At 54.7% G+C, this 19,937-nt stretch overlaps 1 protein-coding gene across 7 annotated transcripts in view; it reads right to left on the bottom strand.

The window, feature by feature from the left end:
- Positions 1–19,937, bottom strand: part of KIF21A (kinesin family member 21A) — an 863,983-nt gene that overhangs the window by 110,300 nt on the left and 733,746 nt on the right. For all 7 annotated transcript variants that reach the window (XM_086967225.1, XM_086967228.1, XM_086967231.1 and 4 more), the window contains one exon: positions 1,596–1,713. In XM_086967225.1, coding sequence (XP_086823351.1) covers positions 1,596–1,713 — 118 coding nt within the window. The remainder of the gene's footprint in view (positions 1–1,595; positions 1,714–19,937) is intronic.

The following is a 19,937-nucleotide window of genomic DNA, read 5'->3' as shown; positions in this document are numbered from 1 at the left end:
TTGATCCTGAAACCAAATGGACACCCATGGTCTGGAAGGGTGAGGCTAAGAGGGCTTGAAGGCTGAAGCTGCCGGGGGTGATGGTCCGAACCAACCTCTGGCCATCTGAACCACGTGGTCGGAAGGAACTGTGCCCTCGGCTGTGTAGGGGTTGCTGAACTTGCGCAGCTCAGTGGCTGGGGTTTGGCTGATGTGGCTAAAAGTCCCTTTCACAGCCACAAAAGGGGGGAAAGGCAGACTTGGAACATGTGACCAATGAAGGCCCAAGGGCTTGGCCGTAGCCCATGAGTCCTTTAAGCACTCCAGTGTCATGTCTGCCTTGTCTCTGAAGAGAGAGGTGCCATCAAAAGGCATGTCCATGAGCGACGCCCAACATCCCCCGAAAAGCGAGATGCTCAAAGCCAGGCATGGCGTCTTGACAGCCACCGTCGCTTAGATCGATCTGCCCAGTGAGTTGGTTGTGTCTAGACACCATCGAATGCAAACTTTGTTGCATTGCTCCCATCTGATATTGTTTAGTAAAGGTTGGCCCGAACCCTTACGCGACCTGTGGCAGCACTTGTGCAACGTTTCCCCACAGAGTGTGGGAATAATGGCCCAATTAGCATGCGGTGTAACCTCGCAAAATATATAATATGGAAATACAATCAATGTGACTAAAAAAAAAGTAAAAATAATAATGCTTCATACTATTTAACCTTCAACAACTGCTGAACGCTTAAAATTTAATATAGAAGAGGAACTGTACTTAATCCATCACTGATACTTAATTGTTAAACTGTTTGGGGGGGTGGTAGAATAAAGTTAAAAGCATAAATAAACCTTGAAATACTTGATAATTTCAGATATAAATAAAGCGCGAGGGACTTTTGCCATTATCAACTAGCCTGACAGCAAAAAGCCAATAGATATTTGGGGTTTGAGAGGGTAATGTATTCAATTTGGTAGACTCCTGTCACAGCAGCAACTCAGCTAACTTAGTTTTAGCCACTTTGTGTTTTACTTTCACCTCACATCAATGTGGTTGGGGAACGTTTTACCGATTTGAAATACAGGTACTGGTCTTTCAGATACATTTTCTCTTTACAGGACCCAGATAATAAACTAACAATGCTTGTAGAACAACATTTATCAGTCTGATCTTTCTATATATATTTTAAGTCTGGGAGACAACTTGTAGACCTCCACCCTGATTTTGGACTTCTATAGTAAAAATCTTTTGTGCGCTATTACATGTTAAAAGAGTGGATGAGGTCATGCATGTACAACACTATTTGGTATAAATGCAGACTAAAGTCAGGTTTCGGTGTTTTACTGCGAATTCTGTACATGTTCCTTCTTTGTGAGAAAATCAAACACTCATTGAAATCATAAAGCGAGGAAAACAAAGTGATGGTGCAGGTACACAGAATTAAAATATTTATTTGTGCCTAAGTAAGTTATTCAGTGTACACGTTCCGGAAAGGCAGTAAATCCTGTAAAACTTGAGAGAGAGATAAATTAGGTATTTATGCATGAAGGTCCTCCCCATGAATGATAATAAAGAAAAACTTAATAATAGAAACTAAAAAATGGATATTTTTAAAACCAATTACCTTGATATAGTGATCCTTTGATCCAGTGATAATGAGATCTTGTCCATTAGAAATTCGATCTACAGTAAGACACATAACTGGGCCTTGATGACCAGACAGCTTTCCGGTTGACTGGAACCTTTTAAAAGAAAAACAATGAATAAAATAAAGATGCATTACTTTTTGGTGTTTGCGGAAAACAGTTCACTTTCATATATATTCAATGTTGTTGCACAAGTCATTCTTTAAATATCAGTAGCATTAAAAGTCTCTATTCAAGCGGATGACAGCACTCTTACTTGAAGATCAAGACATGCTTCAGCATCACTACTGACTCACTTACTCAGATCCTCATTCAGATTTACCCCATTAACATGATCTGACAACCCATGCTCAGATTCATATGCTAAGGAATATTGTTGAGTGATTGCCTGACTACAGTGCCAAATTACAAACCAGTCATCTCTAAGTGCTACATATGGCATGATGTTTTTTTAGAGAACCATGAAGCAAAGAACAAGTTACTTACCTTTGGTAACGCATTATCTGATAGAGACGACATCTAGCTGCAGATTCCTTACCTTTGAATTCCCCAGGCATAAGGCTGGATCTGGAAACATTTGCTCGAGCAATGCCCTCTGCGTGCGCCGCCGGGTGGCTCCATTTGCCTACGCGTTACGTCAACAGCATCACTGCCATCAGTTATGATGTATCAGTTACTTACCTCCGTTAACTATGTATTAGGTAGAGATGTTGTCTAGACGCAGATTCCTTAACTTAGAATATCCCCAGGCGTCAGAATGGATCTGGATTTTTTTGCAGCAGCAGCATCTCTGTGCACCAGGGGATGGCGCCAGGGGACCCCGCCCTGACGTCGTCCACAGACGTGACGTCAGCGAGGTCCTATAAGTCCCTCCTGGCGCGCTGATGTCAGTTTTTTTCGGAGAAACTTTTCCACGGCACAACGCGGAGCCACCAACAAAACTGTGTAAGTATGGGAACAGTGTGCAAAGGATGTAAAATCAGTAAAATAAAGGCGGCAGATGGTGCAAAACACCATCATAAAAGACAGTATCGAGGAGGAGCTTCGCACGGATCCAAGATGGACGCTTGAGCACAGGGCTCCTGAGACCCTCTTCGCCTCCCGCATCTATCCTGCCACAAATCCTGATTTGAACGACGGGTACTTGTTGACTACGCCCTGCTGATTCTGAGGACTTTTTGGGAACTTAAATCGGACGCCGAAAACCGGACTTGCTGCATCCTGAAGTCTGCGGCCTACATCGTAGACCATCCCCGGACTTGAGTCCCCGAGGTACCCAGGTGGCAACTCAACAACAACGGCCAGTTTGGCACGCCCACAGCCCCTGTGGTACATTCGGTTTCGTTTTAGGCCATTGTTGACGACGCTCTACGGCTGCCCCATTCGTCTTCTCGTCCCAGCTACGGATCCTGCGTTTGCTCTGGTTCTTAGCCCTCTTGCCCTTGAGGTCCACCGAGAGTGGGATCATTTTGACCAGATCACAACGACTCCGTGGGAGTTCAAAGCCCACTATGGCGGGCAAGGCGGATGCCGAGAAGCGGAACACCAAGGGCACACATCGTGGGGGTATTATTCAAACCCAGACTATAGAGCGCTACACTCGCCCGAAAGGGTCCACAGGTGGAGCGAGCAAGGCTCTTGAAGGGACTGGAGATGGTACTCCTTCATCGGAGGAGCCGACACTAAAGGACATCATGGGAGCCATTACTAGTGTTCGGACGGCTATGGGCCAACAATATGAAACTCTCGCTGCAAAGATCGACACGGTGGCGATCAAGGTTAACCTCATTAGGGCGGACCTGGGTAAGACGAATGAACGGGTCTAGTCTCTGGACATTAAAACTGCGAGCTTGACCACTGATGTCTCGGACCTCCAGGCTGAGGTTCGCACTCTCCACACCTCGAACGCCCGCCGGCTGGAGGATTTCGAGAGCCGGGCCAGATGCAACAACGTCCGCATCGTGGGGGTTCCGGAGAACTCTGCGGACGTCTCCACGGACCTTCTGGTGGAGAATCTGGTCCTTAAACATCTTGCACCTAAGGGCCTCAGCAACTTTTTACCGTGGAGCGAGCACAGAGTTCCCGGTGGGAAGCCCAAGCTGGGGGCCGCACCAAGACCTATCATCGCCAGGATTTTTAATTTCCGGGACCGGGACGCTATCCTGCAAGCTTCACGAACCACGGGCCCCACCAAATTTGACAATGCCTTGGTCAGTTTCTATCCAGACTTCACCCAGGCGGTGCAGAATCAGCGCATGGGTTTCACCGGGGTGAAGAGACGGCTTAGAGATATGGGCCTGAAATATGCCATGCTTTTTCCTGCTCGACTGAGGATCAAGTATGAGGAGCGGGCGTTTTTCTTCGATCGCCCCGAAGTGGCCAGTGACTGGTTGGACACATTGCCATCAAATCGCATGAGAGGCGAGAGCTCGAGAGGTGCCGAGGAAGGCCTGGCTGAACAGGAGTAGTGAGTCTGCAGCGGCGAACTGGTTACTTTGGACTTCTAGCAGCGGCTTTTTAATAGACTTGCTCTATAATGTGGATACCCGGGGGTGGGGGGAATCAGGCCTCCTCTTCCTCCTCTGGGGGCTTCTCTCTCTTCTTGTAGGTTAGTTTAATGGGGCGACAGGCACACAGCAAGTTGGGGTGGCTTTCTGGTCTAATGCAGGGGTGCAGGGTGGGGGGTTGTGTTTTTCTGGGTTCCTTGGGGGTGGTGGGGGGGTCTTTTCCTTTTTGTTTTGTTCGAAGCTGCTTTATATCCTGTTGTTTGTTCTGTGTGCTTATTCCCGGGCGAGGGGGGCTGGGTGCTCAGTGCGGGGATGAGAGGGGGGGAGCTTAGGATGCTGAGTTGGAACGTTGATGGTCTTGGAGATAGAATAAAGCGGGGTATTGTATTGCAATATTTGAAACGCTGTGCCCCAGATGTGATTTTGCTCCAGGAGACGCACTTGGTTGGAAATGCATGCCGCGCACTACACAGACGTGACTACCGTATGGTGGCGCACTCAGGGTTCACATCTGGTTCGAGGGGGGTGGGGGTCATGGTATGAACTTCCCTCCCCTTGGAGATAGATGACGTAGTGTTGGACGACAGGGGCCACTATGCGGCTATTACGGGTCGGTGGGAGGGGAAAACGGTTTCCATTTTATCTGTGTATGTCCCCCCTGGCCTACAGTCTACCACATTTGCTGATTTGGGTGATGTGATCCTGGGGCTTCCTGAAGGCATACTTGTAGTGGGTGGCGATTTTAACTCTGTAGTTAGCGGGGATGAGGATCGTAGCCCCCCCCCAGAACTCTGCCTGCGGCACAGCTCTGGCTCGGGAAGCTCCTGGATACGCTCGGGCTGATTGACTGTTGGAGGCAGATACACCCTGGTCAGCACCAATATACTTTCTACTCAGGTGCACACGGGAGTCTATCGAGATTAGATTATATTCTTATGCCAGCAGCGCAGACGGTCTCTGTGCGGGAGGTTAGGCATTTGGCCAGGGGAATCTCTGATCACTCTCCGCTTTGGCTTACAGTTGACATGCAATTGGGTGCCGAGGGCCGTATCGCTCCGATCAATCCCTGGCACCTTCGTAACCCTAAGATCAGGTCAGAGGTAGTGAAATGTATGGACTACTACTTCGCTGAGAATGAGGGATCGGTATCCTCCCCGGTCACATTGTGGGAGGCCTATAAACCAGTGATTCGTGGCCAGGTCTTGTCCCTCATTGCCAGCGAAAGGAGGCGTAAGAATGCCGCGGTGGTGGATCTGGAAAATGAGATCACTGACTTAGAGGGGCAGTTGGAGTCCGGGGTCACTCCGGAGGTGATGCATTCTCTGGCCCTGAAACAATCTGATTATAATGCGCTGGTCACAGATGCGGCCAAGGCGATGCACCGTGAGCAACAGGGGCGTTTGTATGATGTTGGTGATAAGGCGGGAAAGTTGATTGCATCGCTGGACCAAAAGGATAGACTGAACCGGGTGGTGCCTGTTGTTGAGCGTATGGATGGTGTGCGTGTCGTGGACCCGATTGATATAGTCCAAGCATTTGCCCAGGACTTTCAGGCCGTTTATGTGCCGGTCTCTGATAGGCCGGAAGAGGATTCGCATCTTTTGCTTCGAGATATCGCCCTCCCTAGCCTGTCGGATTCGGACAAGGAGCTTATGGAGGTGGATTTCTCCACCGATGAAGTAGCGCTCGCTATCCGTTTACTTCGTTCCGGGAAGGCCTCGGGCCCAAATGGGATACTGGTGGAACTGTATAAACTATGCCCCGACAAAATGGCGCCGTATCTTCGTCGGATGTTCCGGTCATCGCGAGATCTCGGCTCTCTTCCTCGAGATCAGAGGTTGGCGTCCATTGTGGTCATCCATAAAGATCGCAAGCCCCGTGATCATTGCTCATCGTATCGGCCGATTTCGCTCTTGAACGTTGAGCCCAAAATTCTCGCTAAACTTCTGGCAAATCGGCTGGTTACAGTGATTGCAGACTTGATCCATCCGGACCAATCTGGATTTATACCCAGCCGTAATACCACGCTCAATCTACGTCGCCTCCATGGCGTCTTAACAAGGGCGGGGTCTCTTCGAGAGCCGGTCATTTTGGTTTCTCTTGATGCCTCGATGGCCTTCGACACGGTTGAGTGGCCATATTTGTGGGCTGCTCTTGCTAAGTTTGGTTTCGGCCCTAAATTCACTGGGTGGATTAGGCTTTTGTATGAGCAGCCGCTGGCACAGGTGGTGGTTAATGGTAGGGCTTCGGAGCCCTTCACCCTCGGACGGGGAACGAGACAGGGGTGCCCCCTGTCACCGCTCCTCTTTGCGCTTGCCCTTGAGCCCCTGGCTGCCTGGTTGCAGTGGGAACCATCGCTTAAGGGCATCCGATGGTCGCCTGACTTCGAGGACCGGATATCACTCTATGCCGATGATATATTGTTGTATCTTACCTCTCCTTGTAGGTCGTTGGGCGTCCTGTTTGATGTGTTACGCTCCTTTGGGAGGAATTCCGGTCTGGTCATTAACTGGGCCAAGTCCTGTATCTATCCACTCACGGACGATGAGCCTCTTCTTCCCCGCAATTGTCCGATAACGGTTTCTAGGGATGGCTTTAAATACTTGGGGATCTACATTTCACTGGACCCCAAAGCCCGCTATGAGCGGAATTTGTTGCCTCCGCTCTCCCGGCTTCGGTCGGATGTTGCGGCGTGGTGCGGCTTGCCACTCTCCCCCTTGGGAAGGGCGGCCCTGTTCAAAATGATGTCTCTCCCCAGCTTCTTGTATGCCATTCAAAACACACTTGATTTGGTACCTGCCAGCTATTACCGAGAGATCGAGGGCTTGCAGAGGCGGTTGGTGTGGGGTGGGCGACCATGTATCGCGTTGCCCGACATCAAGCGCTACTATTGGGCTTCCCAGTTGAGTGCTGTGAACCACGCTATGTACTGCCCTGTCCCGAACCCCGCGTTTGAGATGGACAGATGGCAACTCCCCGGGGGGATTACAATTGAGCGCTCTATTCTAGAGCCGACCGGAAGCACCTCACAGGCCCTACTGCAGTGGCGGTGCGAGTCTGGGGAAGCGCGACCGCCGCCACGGGCTGGACGGATAAATTGACGAAATCGACCCCATTGTACGCCGCGGAAGCGCTAGGTGGCCCTGTGGACGTCGAAGGGTTTTGACAGACGGGATCTCATCGGTATCAGCAGGGTGGGCGACCTCTGGGCCAAGGGCAAAGTTAAGACCTTCGAGGCACTCCAGCGGGAATATAAACTGAGCAACAGGGAATATTACCGTTACCTCCAAGTCAGCCATGCGATTAACTCGGTTTTCCCGGCTGACACTACAATCCCGGAGTCCTCCCCTCTTGAGGATAGAGTGCTTGATGGATACGTCCCCGACAGCACTCTATCTCTTATTTATAAGAAACTGATCAACGATCGCTCGGATCTCCTTCTGCAATTGCGGAATGCTTGGACCAGTGACGGGTTAGAACTGGACGATGAAGACTGGCAGGCGGCGATATCTTCCCCTAAAGAGGTTGCGATTCCGGCACGTCTTAGGTTGGTGCAACTCAAAATACTGCATCGGGTATATGTTACGGGCCCACGACTGATACATATGGGTTTTTCTGTGGATGGATTGTGTAGGCGTGGATGTGGTATGCTGGCTACTTTTTTGCATATCCTCTGGGAATGTCCAGAGGTGGCGACATTTTGGCGCCGAGTGCATGCGGTTATGGGTGAAGTGACGGGGTTGTGTTGTTGCCTGAGGCCAGACGTTGTCTGTTGAATGTCTGGGAACCGAATGACTGTACTGTTGCTCAAACTCAAATTTTTATTTTTTTTTTAAATATATTTTTATTGCAGGAATCAGTAAATCGTTACATAATCGACCAGCATTATAGAACAAGCAAGATCAATGAAACACAACCCTCCGTCCCCCAGCAGTAGTTCTCGTACACAGCCATTCAGCCCACAACCCTGCGGTCGGGCGGCGAAATTCAATGGGGTCTCAGCAGGAAGGCAAAGCTGGTCCGGATGATCCACTGTCCGTCATCTGCTTTTCCAAACAAGCCTATAAAACCCAGAAAGAAAACCCCACCCTCAAAACACTATGAACCAAAGTAATCCCTACCCAACCCCGCCATCAGTGCACGGTAACAACCGCAGCAGGATCTGCGATAGGACCCATGGGGAAAGCAACAGAGCTGAAAAGTGCAATCGTCTATCGGGACTTGGGGCGAGCTGCTTCCTCACTTTCAGAGTCGCTGGGGGCGCAATAATCCCTGAGGGCCTGCACTAACGTCTCCCACTCTAGCGCTGCCTCCTGTGCCTTCTCATTACGCTGTCTCCTAGCTAGCTGGTATCTCAGTGTGCTCTCCCCCGCTGCCCACTTTAAAAGTTCGCTGTGCCACCGGCTCCCTGTCGGACCAGCCCGTGCCTTCCAGTTCCTGGTCACCTCTCGTTTAGCAAGGAGAAGCCCCAAGTCAATGAACTTGCTAGTAATTTTGTTCTTGGGGGTATGAGGGAACCAGTGCAGGAGTCCCACTGCCGCGTCAACCGATAAGGATCTCCCTGTCACCTCCTCCAGGGTCTTCCCCACTTCTACCCAATAGGAGGGCAATCCCGGGCAGGACCAAAACATGTGGAGAAGGTCCGCCTCCCGTGCCGGGCATCTGGGGCAGTCCGCCGAGCTCGTAGCAAAATATCGCTTGATTTTCACCGGGGTCAGATATGCTCTATGGAGCACGTAGTAGTGGACCAATTGAAAGCGGGCGTGGCGGGTGCCCTTCCAGGCTCGCCGCACCAGCTGGGACCAGGTCGTCTCCGGGATCTCCTTGCCAATGTCCTCCTCCCAACGGGTTCTCAGAGTAGTGAGGGGAGCCAGCCCCTCATTGATCAGTCTGCCGTAAAGGCAAGTGACCGCCTTCACCGTGCCCGCAGACATCATGACGTATTGGCACACCGGAGATATAGGGGGTTCCTCCTGCCCGCGTTTCCAGTGCGCCTGGATCGCTCGGACTAGGGCCGAGTGCAACAGAAAGTCGCCGCGAGGAACCTCGAAGCGATCAATGAGCTCCTGAAAGGGCAAGAGCGCCCCGTCCTCGTAGAGGTCACCTATCAACTGTAAGCCCGCGTCCTCCCAGTTCACCAACCGTGACCAATCGCCGCCATGGGGCAAAGCCGTCAGCATCCCCAAAGGTATTTCGGGTGCATACGGTATTCTCAGGTGGCCCCGGGCGTGAGCTCGGTTCCAACACAGGCGAACGGTCCTCTCCTCAAGCGACAAGTCCTGTAAGGCCAAACGTTGTCGCAGCGCTATGAAGGAGAGAACATGTCTGGCCATCCCCGTACCCCTTCTGTCTTCTGGGCCCCGGAATTCCCGGGCGATCTCCTGGGTGAAGGTCTGGAGCTGCGCCGCTAAATAATATTTTTCAAAGTCCGGCACCGCAAGCCCACCATCGGCTTTCGGCCTTATCAGGGTCTTGAGGGCCACCCTTCGGCGGCCCGAGCCCCAGAGGAATCCGACTATCATTGATCGTAATAGTCGAAACGTGGCCGGTGGGACCCAGATCGGTAGCGTCCGGAAATAATACAGCAACCGGGGAAGCGCCACCATTTTGAGCAAAGCGATCCGCCCCGCCACCGAGAGCGGTAGTGTAGCCCAGAAGTCCATACTTCCCCGACGTGCTCGAGTGCCGCGGGCAATGTTCCCATCCAGGAGGTCAGATGGTTCATGATAGACGTACACCCCCAGGTACTTAAAGCAGTCGGGTGCCCATCTAATCTCCCTACTGAGAGCAGGGCTAGGGGTGCCTTTGCGAACCGGGAAAAGGCAGGTCTTAGCCCAATTCACCCGGAGGCCCGAGACCTCCCCAAACGCCGTGAGCGCCGTCGCAGCTCCATGCAAGGCAGCAAACGGGTCCTCAAGGAAGAGCAGCAGATCGTCTGCATATAGCGAAATGTAGTGTGGGCCCGAAGGAGTCCACAGGCCAGTATAATGGGTTCCCGACCGGAGATGCAGCGCGAGTGGCTCCACCGCCAGCGCAAAGAGAAGAGGGGATAACGAACATCCCTGCCTCGTGCCCCTCTCCACCGGATATTGTGAGGAAATTAGCGGGCCCGCCCGAACCCTGGCCGATGCAGAGGCATATAGGACCGTGGTCCATCTGATGAAGCCCTCCCCGAGGCCGAACCTCCGTAACACAGTGCAAAGGTAGTCCCATTCCAGGCTGTCAAAAGCCTTCTCTAAGTCTACCGATAAGACTACCGGGCACGGGGCGTCCACGAGCGGTTCTCCCAGCAGGCGGAACAACCTGCGAATGTTCATGGTCGTGTTACGCCTGGGGATGAATCCAGCTTGGTCCTCATGTACCAGAGAGCTCATGTGCCCCAGCAACCTCGAAGCCAAAATGCTGCTCAGTATTTTATAGTCAACCGTCAACATTGATAAGGGACGGTAAGACCCCGGATCGGATGAGTCCCTTCCGGGCTTGAGGAGGGGAACCACTAAGGCCTCACACATCGAGCCTGGGAGCCGCCCAAGCCTCTTCGCCTCTCTGTACACTATTAATAACCTTGGGGCTAGGAGATCAGCATAAGCCGCATAAAACTCCACAGGGAGGCCGTCCAGGCCCGGGGTTTTATTTCTCGCCATCTTTTTAATGGCGCTGCGGATCTCTCCCAGTTCTATGTCGGACCCAAGGGCTTTCGCCACGTCCTGCTCCACTGTTTGGAGCTCCAGAGGCCGTAGATAATTATCAAGCAGGTCAGGGTCTCGGACAGAGCGGCTGCGCTACAAACTTTCGTAATAGTGCAGGTAGCAGCTCAGAATCTCAGGTTGAGTGTGTACCGCAGTCCCGTCTGCCATGCGCATGGACGTCGTCAATGAGGTCTGGCGCGTAGGGTTGGCTAGCCATGCCAGCAACGCGCTCGACCTATCCCCCTCTGCGAGGGACCTAACCGTATAGGCCTTGTAGTCAAAACAGCGCAGCCGTTCGACCTCCGCCGCTACCGCCTCCTTCGCCTCCGCTGTGCGTTCCTGTAATTCAGGGCGCCCGGGGCGGCGGAGTTCCAACTCGCGGAGTTTACGGTCCGCTGTATCTAGGTCGGCAAGGATAATTCGCCTCATGCCGACCTTTTTAGAAATACAGTATCCCCTCACCACCACCTTAAAAGCGTCCCACTCTAGCGCTCTCGAGCTCGCGGTGCCTCCGTTGGACGCAAAGTACTCCGAGATCTTATCGCCTAGGTCCGCTTTGAAAACACTGTCCTCAAGGATCTCGGGCCGTAACTTCCAGGTGGGCACTGCAGGCACCCCGGGAAACCAACAAAGGTCCAGCAGGAGGGGGTTATGATCTGATATGGTCCTGGCCAAATATTCAGACCGGACCGCTGCCGAAACCAGTTCAGGCGAGCAAAGAAATCCGTCCAGTCTAACGTGCAACTCATGGAGGCCCGAGAAATAGGAATAGTCCCTAGTTGTGGGGTGTTGCGCCCTCCAAATATCCGTTAGACCCCAGTGTGTCTGCCAATCCCTACGACCCTTAGCCACGCGGCGAACCGGAGAATCAGGGAGGGGCGGATGCGAGCGGTCAGTGTCCACATCCACTACTGAGTTGAAATCTCCACCGAGCAGGAGGGGCCCGGAGAAGAAGTGGGCCAACGAGCCCGATAACCTGGAAAGGAAGGCAGTCTGGTCTATATTGGGAGCGTACACACAGCAAACGTTTAGGTCCCTCCCTCCCAAAGTGCCCGAGATGGCCACATAACGCCCCTCTGGATCTATCACTGTTTTCGTGACCTGGAAGGGAACCCCAGCTCTAACCCAAATCAGCGCCCCTCTAGCATACGCGGAGTACGAAGTGCAAAAGACCTGCCCCCTCCACCTACGCTGTAGCGCCACCCCTTCCGCCTTGTTCAGATGGGTCTCCTGTAGCCGCGCCATTTGTACCCCCCTACGCACTAAATAAGCGTGGACTTTGTGACGCCTAGACATGGTGTGAAGCCCCCGCACGTTCCAAGTAATACATTTCAGATTAGCAACATCAGCCATTGTCCCATATCGTTCGCGCAAAGTCTCCCCATCTGGGTCCCAACAAAGAAAGAGCATCAATCAACCCAGCACTGATGGCGGCCATTTTCCCCAACCAAAACTTAACAACCCCAGTTCGAACCAAACCCCCAGCACCAGGACTATGGCAAGCCCAAAACAGTGCTAAAAAACCCTCGGGGCAAAAGCAAGGCACCCCACCCCCCCCTCCCCGGGAGTCAGCATCAATCGTCGGCACCCGCCACCCCCGTGTCGGGCCCCCACCCAAACTGAAGTAGCTCACCCCGTTAACCCTGTCCATCCAGAAGGTCCTCCACCGATTTCGGTGTGATCACCGGCGTGTGGATGCTATCAGTCACCGATTCCTCTGAGTCCGTCGGTACCCCCTCGTCACCAGGGTCCACTTCCTCTGCAATGGCACCGTCCCGTGAGCCAGACAGCGCAGATAACACCTCCAGCACTCCCTTCCGCTCCGTCGATGTCTCCGCAGTTGAGGGCCCGCCTGAGCGGCCACAGCGACTCCGAATCCTTTTAGACCGCCGTCTCTGCTCCGCCGCCAGCTGAGATGAGGAGCCGAAGCCATCTTTCCCTGCTCTATAGAGTTCAAGCCAGTTACAGACATCCTCCGGGGTATCAAAGAATTGAGTCTTGTCATCGACAATTATGCGGAGCCTTGCAGGAAATAGGAGCGAGTATGGGATGCCCTCGCTCCGGAGCTCGCGCTTGACCGCCAAGAAGGAAAACCGTCTGCGTTGGGTTTCATAGGTGTAATCCGGGAAGATGTTCACCTGGCTGTTCGCCACTTTGAATGGACCATTATGTCTGGGGGCATTGAGGATGAGGTCTCTGTCTCGAAAGTGCAATAACCGTGCCACCACCGGTCGCGGGGCACGTCCCTGTTGTGGTGGCCTCGCTGGGACTCTATGAGCTCGCTCCAGGGTGTAGAAGGAGGATAGACCCTCCGGGGCCACCGTGTCTCGGAGCCAGGCTTCCAAGTATGCAACCATGTCGCCATCTTCAATCTTCTCCGGCAGGCCCACCACACGAATGTTGTTTCGCCTGTTACGGCCTTCCGCATCCTCCGCTCGCTGCTCCAGGGCAGTAATCCGGGACAGGGCATCCTTCATAGTCGCGGCCAAGGTTTGCTGCGCCGGCTCCAAAGTTTTCACCGAGCTCTCCACTTCCTTGACCCTGTCCGAAAGTTTGCCGTGATCCGCTCTAAGGAGGCCTAGGCTCGTCGCCACCTGGGCAATGTCCTGCTGGAGGGCCGAGCGCGTGGTCGCAATCGCCTCCAAGACGCGGTCAAATTGCTGCTGCATTGGTGCGCCACCAGAACTCTCCGGGTCCACACGTTCCTCTTTGTCCTGGGACTCCGAGTCCGAGGCGGCTCGGGTAGTCCCCATTATAGAACAAGCAAGATCAATGAAACACAACCCTCCGTCCCCCAGCAGTAGTTCTCGTACACAGCCATTCAGCCCACAACCCTGCGGTCGGGCGGCGAAATTCAATGGGGTCTCAGCAGGAAGGCAAAGCTGGTCCGGATGATCCACTGTCCGTCATCTGCTTTTCCAAACAAGCCTATAAAACCCAGAAAGAAAACCCCACCCTCAAAACACTATGAACCAAAGTAATCCCTACCCAACCCCGCCATCAGTGCACGGTAACAACCGCAGCAGGATCTGCGATAGGACCCATGGGGAAAGCAACAGAGCTGAAAAGTGCAATCGTCTATCGGGACTTGGGGCGAGCTGCTTCCTCACTTTCAGAGTCGCTGGGGGCGCAATAATCCCTGAGGGCCTGCACTAACGTCTCCCACTCTAGCGCTGCCTCCTGTGCCTTCTCATTACGCTGTCTCCTAGCTAGCTGGTATCTCAGTGTGCTCTCCCCCGCTGCCCACTTTAAAAGTTCGCTGTGCCACCGGCTCCCTGTCGGACCAGCCCGTGCCTTCCAGTTCCTGGTCACCTCTCGTTTAGCAAGGAGAAGCCCCAAGTCAATGAACTTGCTAGTAATTTTGTTCTTGGGGGTATGAGGGAACCAGTGCAGGAGTCCCACTGCCGCGTCAACCGATAAGGATCTCCCTGTCACCTCCTCCAGGGTCTTCCCCACTTCTACCCAATAGGAGGGCAATCCCGGGCAGGACCAAAACATGTGGAGAAGGTCCGCCTCCCGTGCCGGGCATCTGGGGCAGTCCGCCGAGCTCGTAGCAAAATATCGCTTGATTTTCACCGGGGTCAGATATGCTCTATGGAGCACGTAATAGTGGACCAATTGAAAGCGGGCGTGGCGGGTGCCCTTCCAGGCTCGCCGCACCAGCTGGGACCAGGTCGTCTCCGGGATCTCCTTGCCAATGTCCTCCTCCCAACGGGTTCTCAGAGTAGTGAGGGGAGCCAGCCCCTCATTGATCAGTCTGCCGTAAAGGCAAGTGACCGCCTTCACCGTGCCCGCAGACATCATGACGTATTGGCACACCGGAGATATAGGGGGTTCCTCCTGCCCGCGTTTCCAGTGCGCCTGGATCGCTCGGACTAGGGCCGAGTGCAACAGAAAGTCGCCGCGAGGAACCTCGAAGCGATCAATGAGCTCCTGAAAGGGCAAGAGCGCCCCGTCCTCGTAGAGGTCACCTATCAACTGTAAGCCCGCGTCCTCCCAGTTCACCAACCGTGACCAATCGCCGCCATGGGGCAAAGCCGTCAGCATCCCCAAAGGTATTTCGGGCGCATACGGTATTCTCAGGTGGCCCCGGGCGTGAGCTCGGTTCCAACACAGGCGAACGGTCCTCTCCTCAAGCGACAAGTCCTGTAAGGCCAAACGTTGTCGCAGCGCTATGAAGGAGAGAACATGTCTGGCCATCCCCGTACCCCTTCTGTCTTCTGGGCCCCGGAATTCCCGGGCGATCTCCTGGGTGAAGGTCTGGAGCTGCGCCGCTAAATAATATTTTTCAAAGTCCGGCACCGCAAGCCCACCATCGGCTTTCGGCCTTATCAGGGTCTTGAGGGCCACCCTTCGGCGGCCCGAGCCCCAGAGGAATCCGACTATCATTGATCGTAATAGTCGAAACGTGGCCGGTGGGACCCAGATCGGTAGCGTCCGGAAATAATACAGCAACCGGGGAAGCGCCACCATTTTGAGCAAAGCGATCCGCCCCGCCACCGAGAGCGGTAGTGTAGCCCAGAAGTCCATACTTCCCCGACGTGCTCGAGTGCCGCGGGCAATGTTCCCATCCAGGAGGTCAGATGGTTCATGATAGACGTACACCCCCAGGTACTTAAAGCAGTCGGGTGCCCATCTAATCTCCCTACTGAGAGCAGGGCTAGGGGTGCCTTTGCGAACCGGGAAAAGGCAGGTCTTAGCCCAATTCACCCGGAGGCCCGAGACCTCCCCAAACGCCGTGAGCGCCGTCGCAGCTCCATGCAAGGCAGCAAACGGGTCCTCAAGGAAGAGCAGCAGATCGTCTGCATATAGCGAAATGTAGTGTGGGCCCGAAGGAGTCCACAGGCCAGTATAATGGGTTCCCGACCGGAGATGCAGCGCGAGTGGCTCCACCGCCAGCGCAAAGAGAAGCGGGGATAACGAACATCCCTGCCTCGTGCCCCTCTCCACCGGATATTGTGAGGAAATTAGCGGGCCCGCCCGAACCCTGGCCGATGCAGAGGCATATAGGACCGTGGTCCATCTGATGAAGCCCTCCCCGAGGCCGAACCTCCGTAACACAGTGCAAAGGTAGTCCCATTCCAGGCTGTCAAAAGCCTTCTCTAAGTCTACCGATAAGACTACCGGGCACGGGGCGTCCACGAGCGGTTCTCCCAGCAGGCGGAACAACCTGCGAATGTTCATGGTCGTGTTACGCCTGGGGATGAATCCAGCTTGGTCCTCATGTACCAGAGAGCTCATGTGCCCCAGCAACCTCGAAGCCAAAATGCTGCTCAGTATTTTATAGTCAACCGTCAACATTGATAAGGGACGGTAAGACCCCGGATCGGATGAGTCCCTTCCGGGCTTGAGGAGGGGAACCACTAAGGCCTCACACATCGAGCCTGGGAGCCGCCCAAGCCTCTTCGCCTCTCTGTACACTATTAATAACCTTGGGGCTAGGAGATCAGCATAAGCCGCATAAAACTCCACAGGGAGGCCGTCCAGGCCCGGGGTTTTATTTCTCGCCATCTTTTTAATGGCGCTGCGGATCTCTCCCAGTTCTATGTCGGACCCAAGGGCTTTCGCCACGTCCTGCTCCACTGTTTGGAGCTCCAGAGGCCGTAGATAATTATCAAGCAGGTCAGGGTCTCGGACAGAGCGGCTGCGCTACAAACTTTCGTAATAGTGCAGGTAGCAGCTCAGAATCTCAGGTTGAGTGTGTACCGCAGTCCCGTCTGCCATGCGCATGGACGTCGTCAATGAGGTCTGGCGCGTAGGGTTGGCTAGCCATGCCAGCAACGCGCTCGACCTATCCCCCTCTGCGAGGGACCTAACCGTATAGGCCTTGTAGTCAAAACAGCGCAGCCGTTCGACCTCCGCCGCTACCGCCTCCTTCGCCTCCGCTGTGCGTTCCTGTAATTCAGGGCGCCCGGGGCGGCGGAGTTCCAACTCGCGGAGTTTCCGGTCCGCTGTATCTAGGTCGGCAAGGATCATTCGCCTCATGCCGACCTTTTTAGAAATACAGTATCCCCTCACCACCACCTTAAAAGCGTCCCACTCTAGCGCTCTCGAGCTCGCGGTGCCTCCGTTGGACGCAAAGTACTCCGAGATCTTATCGCCTAGGTCCGCTTTGAAAACACTGTCCTCAAGGATCTCGGGCCGTAACTTCCAGGTGGGCACTGCAGGCACCCCGGGAAACCAACAAAGGTCCAGCAGGAGGGGGTTATGATCTGATATGGTCCTGGCCAAATATTCAGACCGGACCGCTGCCGAAACCAGTTCAGGCGAGCCAAGAAATCCGTCCAGTCTAACGTGCAACTCATGGAGGCCCGAGAAATAGGAATAGTCCCTAGTTGTGGGGTGTTGCGCCCTCCAAATATCCGTTAGACCCCAGTGTGTCTGCCAATCCCTACGACCCTTAGCCACGCGGCGAACCGGAGAATCAGGGAGGGGCGGATGCGAGCGGTCAGTGTCCACATCCACTACTGAGTTGAAATCTCCACCGAGCAGGAGGGGCCCGGAGAAGAAGTGGGCCAACGAGCCCGATAACCTGGAAAGGAAGGCAGTCTGGTCTATATTGGGAGCGTACACACAGCAAACGTTTAGGTCCCTCCCTCCCAAAGTGCCCGAGATGGCCACATAACGCCCCTCTGGATCTATCACTGTTTTCGTGACCTGGAAGGGAACCCCAGCTCTAACCCAAATCAGCGCCCCTCTAGCATACGCGGAGTACGAAGTGCAAAAGACCTGCCCCCTCCACCTACGCTGTAGCGCCACCCCTTCCGCCTTGTTCAGATGGGTCTCCTGTAGCCGCGCCATTTGTACCCCCCTACGCACTAAATAAGCGTGGACTTTGTGACGCCTAGACATGGTGTGAAGCCCCCGCACGTTCCAAGTAATACATTTCAGATTAGCAACATCAGCCATTGTCCCATATCGTTCGCGCAAAGTCTCCCCATCTGGGTCCCAACAAAGAAAGAGCATCAATCAACCCAGCACTGATGGCGGCCATTCTCCCCAACCAAAACTTAACAACCCCAGTTCGAACCAAACCCCCATCCACCCTCCCCAGAACAGGACCCAAATAGCACCATCTAGTTCCCATCCAAACCATACCCTCCATAACCCCACTGTCCCCGACTAATCCTGCGGTCGCCACCGTAGGAAGGCCTTAAGGGCCAGGTGCGGGCCGGGCGTTGGCAGTGGGCCCTCGATGCCCAGGCCACCAGGACTATGGCAAGCCCAAAACAGTGCTAAAAAACCCTCGGGGCAAAAGCAAGGCACCCCACCCCCCCCTCCCCGGGAGTCAGCATCAATCGTCGGCACCCGCCACCCCCGTGTCGGGCCCCCACCCAAACTGAAGTAGCTCACCCCGTTAACCCTGTCCATCCAGAAGGTCCTCCACCGATTTCGGTGTGATCACCGGCGTGTGGACGCTATCAGTCACCGATTCCTCGGAGTCCGTCGGTACCCCCTCGTCACCAGGGTCCACTTCCTCTGCAATGGCACTGTCCCGTGAGCCAGACAGCGCAGATAACACCTCCAGCACTCCCTTCCGCTCCGTCGATGTCTCCGCAGTTGAGGGCCCGCCTGAGCGGCCACGGCGACTCCGAATCCTTTTAGACCGCCGTCTCTGCTCCGGCTCCGCCGCCAGCTGAGATGAGGAGCCGAAGCCATCTTTCCCTGCTCTATAGAGTTCAAGCCAGTTACAGACATCCTCCGGGGTATCAAAGAATTGAGTCTTGTCATCGACAATTATGCGGAGCCTTGCAGGAAATAGGAGCGAGTATGGGATGCCCTCGCTCCGGAGCTCGCGCTTGACCGCCAAGAAGGAAAACCGTCTGCGTTGGGTTTCATAGGTGTAATCCGGGAAGATGTTCACCTGGCTGTTCGCCACTTTGAATGGACCATTATGTCTGGGGGCATTGAGGATGAGGTCTCTGTCTCAAAAGTGCAATAACCGTGCCACCACCGGTCGCGGGGCACGTCCCTGTTGTGGTGGCCTCGCTGGGACTCTATGAGCTCGCTCCAGGGTGTAGAAGGAGGATAGACCCTCCGGGGCCACCGTGTCTCGGAGCCAGGCTTCCAAGTATGCAACCATGTCGCCATCTTCAATCTTCTCCGGCAGGCCCACCACACGAATGTTGTTTCGCCTGTTACGGCCTTCCGCATCCTCCGCTCGCTGCTCCAGGACAGTAATCCGGGACAGGGCATCCTTCATAGTCGCGGCCAAGGTTCGCTGCGCCGGCTCCAAAGTTTTCACCGAGCTCTCCACTTCCTTGACCCTGTCCGAAAGTTTGCCGTGATCCGCTCTAAGGAGGCCTAGGCTCGTCGCCACCTGGGCAATGTCCTGCTGGAGGGCCGAGCGCGTGGTCGCAATCGCCTCCAAGACGCGGTCAAATTGCTGCTGCATTGGTGCGCCACCAGAACTCTCCGGGTCCACACGTTCCTCTTTGTCCTGGGACTCCGAGTCCGAGGCGGCTGGGGTAGTCCCCTTGGCTCCCCTAGGTTTCCCCATGTCGCCGGGAGCACACAATGTGGGTCCAGGAGCAGGCGCCGCCGAGTGCGGGCGCCGGCTATGACTCTCCCGGTTGCTGGTCCTCGGGTCGAGTGCCGGAGATCCCCGTCTCCAGGGCCTGTTGGACCTTCTCAGCTTCGGCTCGCGCCACCACCACGCCGTCTGAGGGCACCGATGAGGAGGCGGAGACAATCGGCGCCAGGTCGGGCAGGCCCGTGTGGCTGATAAAGTCCCGGAATGAGGGTCACCAACTCCGCCGGATGATTTGTGGCGCCAAAGGGATGCGCCTCCCATGGAAGTGGGTCGGCCAGGAAAAAGTAGCCAAGTGCGGCGCAGGGAGTGGGGCTACTGTCGGGGCCTCCAGGCGTCCGCGTGCCGAGATCCTCTATAGCGAGGGCATCTGCCCATCTAGGTGCGATCCCCGGTTAAAGAGTCCAATCAGACCGATATCCAGACCCTCATATCACTGGGAGATGGAAGAGCAGAGGCTGCGCCGCTGCCAGTGATGCTCCTCCAGTCTAATGGACCCGGCCAAGGGAACAATGAAGTCCGGGCGCCATGTTGGGTCGCACTCCGCCGTTCCACAAACTTCGATTTTCCGCCGGGTCACCACACGTTCGGACT

The sequence above is a fragment of the Lissotriton vulgaris genome, chromosome 1_1, assembly GCF_964263255.1.
Source record: "Lissotriton vulgaris chromosome 1_1, aLisVul1.2, whole genome shotgun sequence".
In the NCBI taxonomy this organism is placed as follows: Eukaryota; Metazoa; Chordata; class Amphibia; order Caudata; family Salamandridae; genus Lissotriton; species Lissotriton vulgaris.
This window is presented reverse-complemented; position numbering and strand designations above follow the sequence as displayed.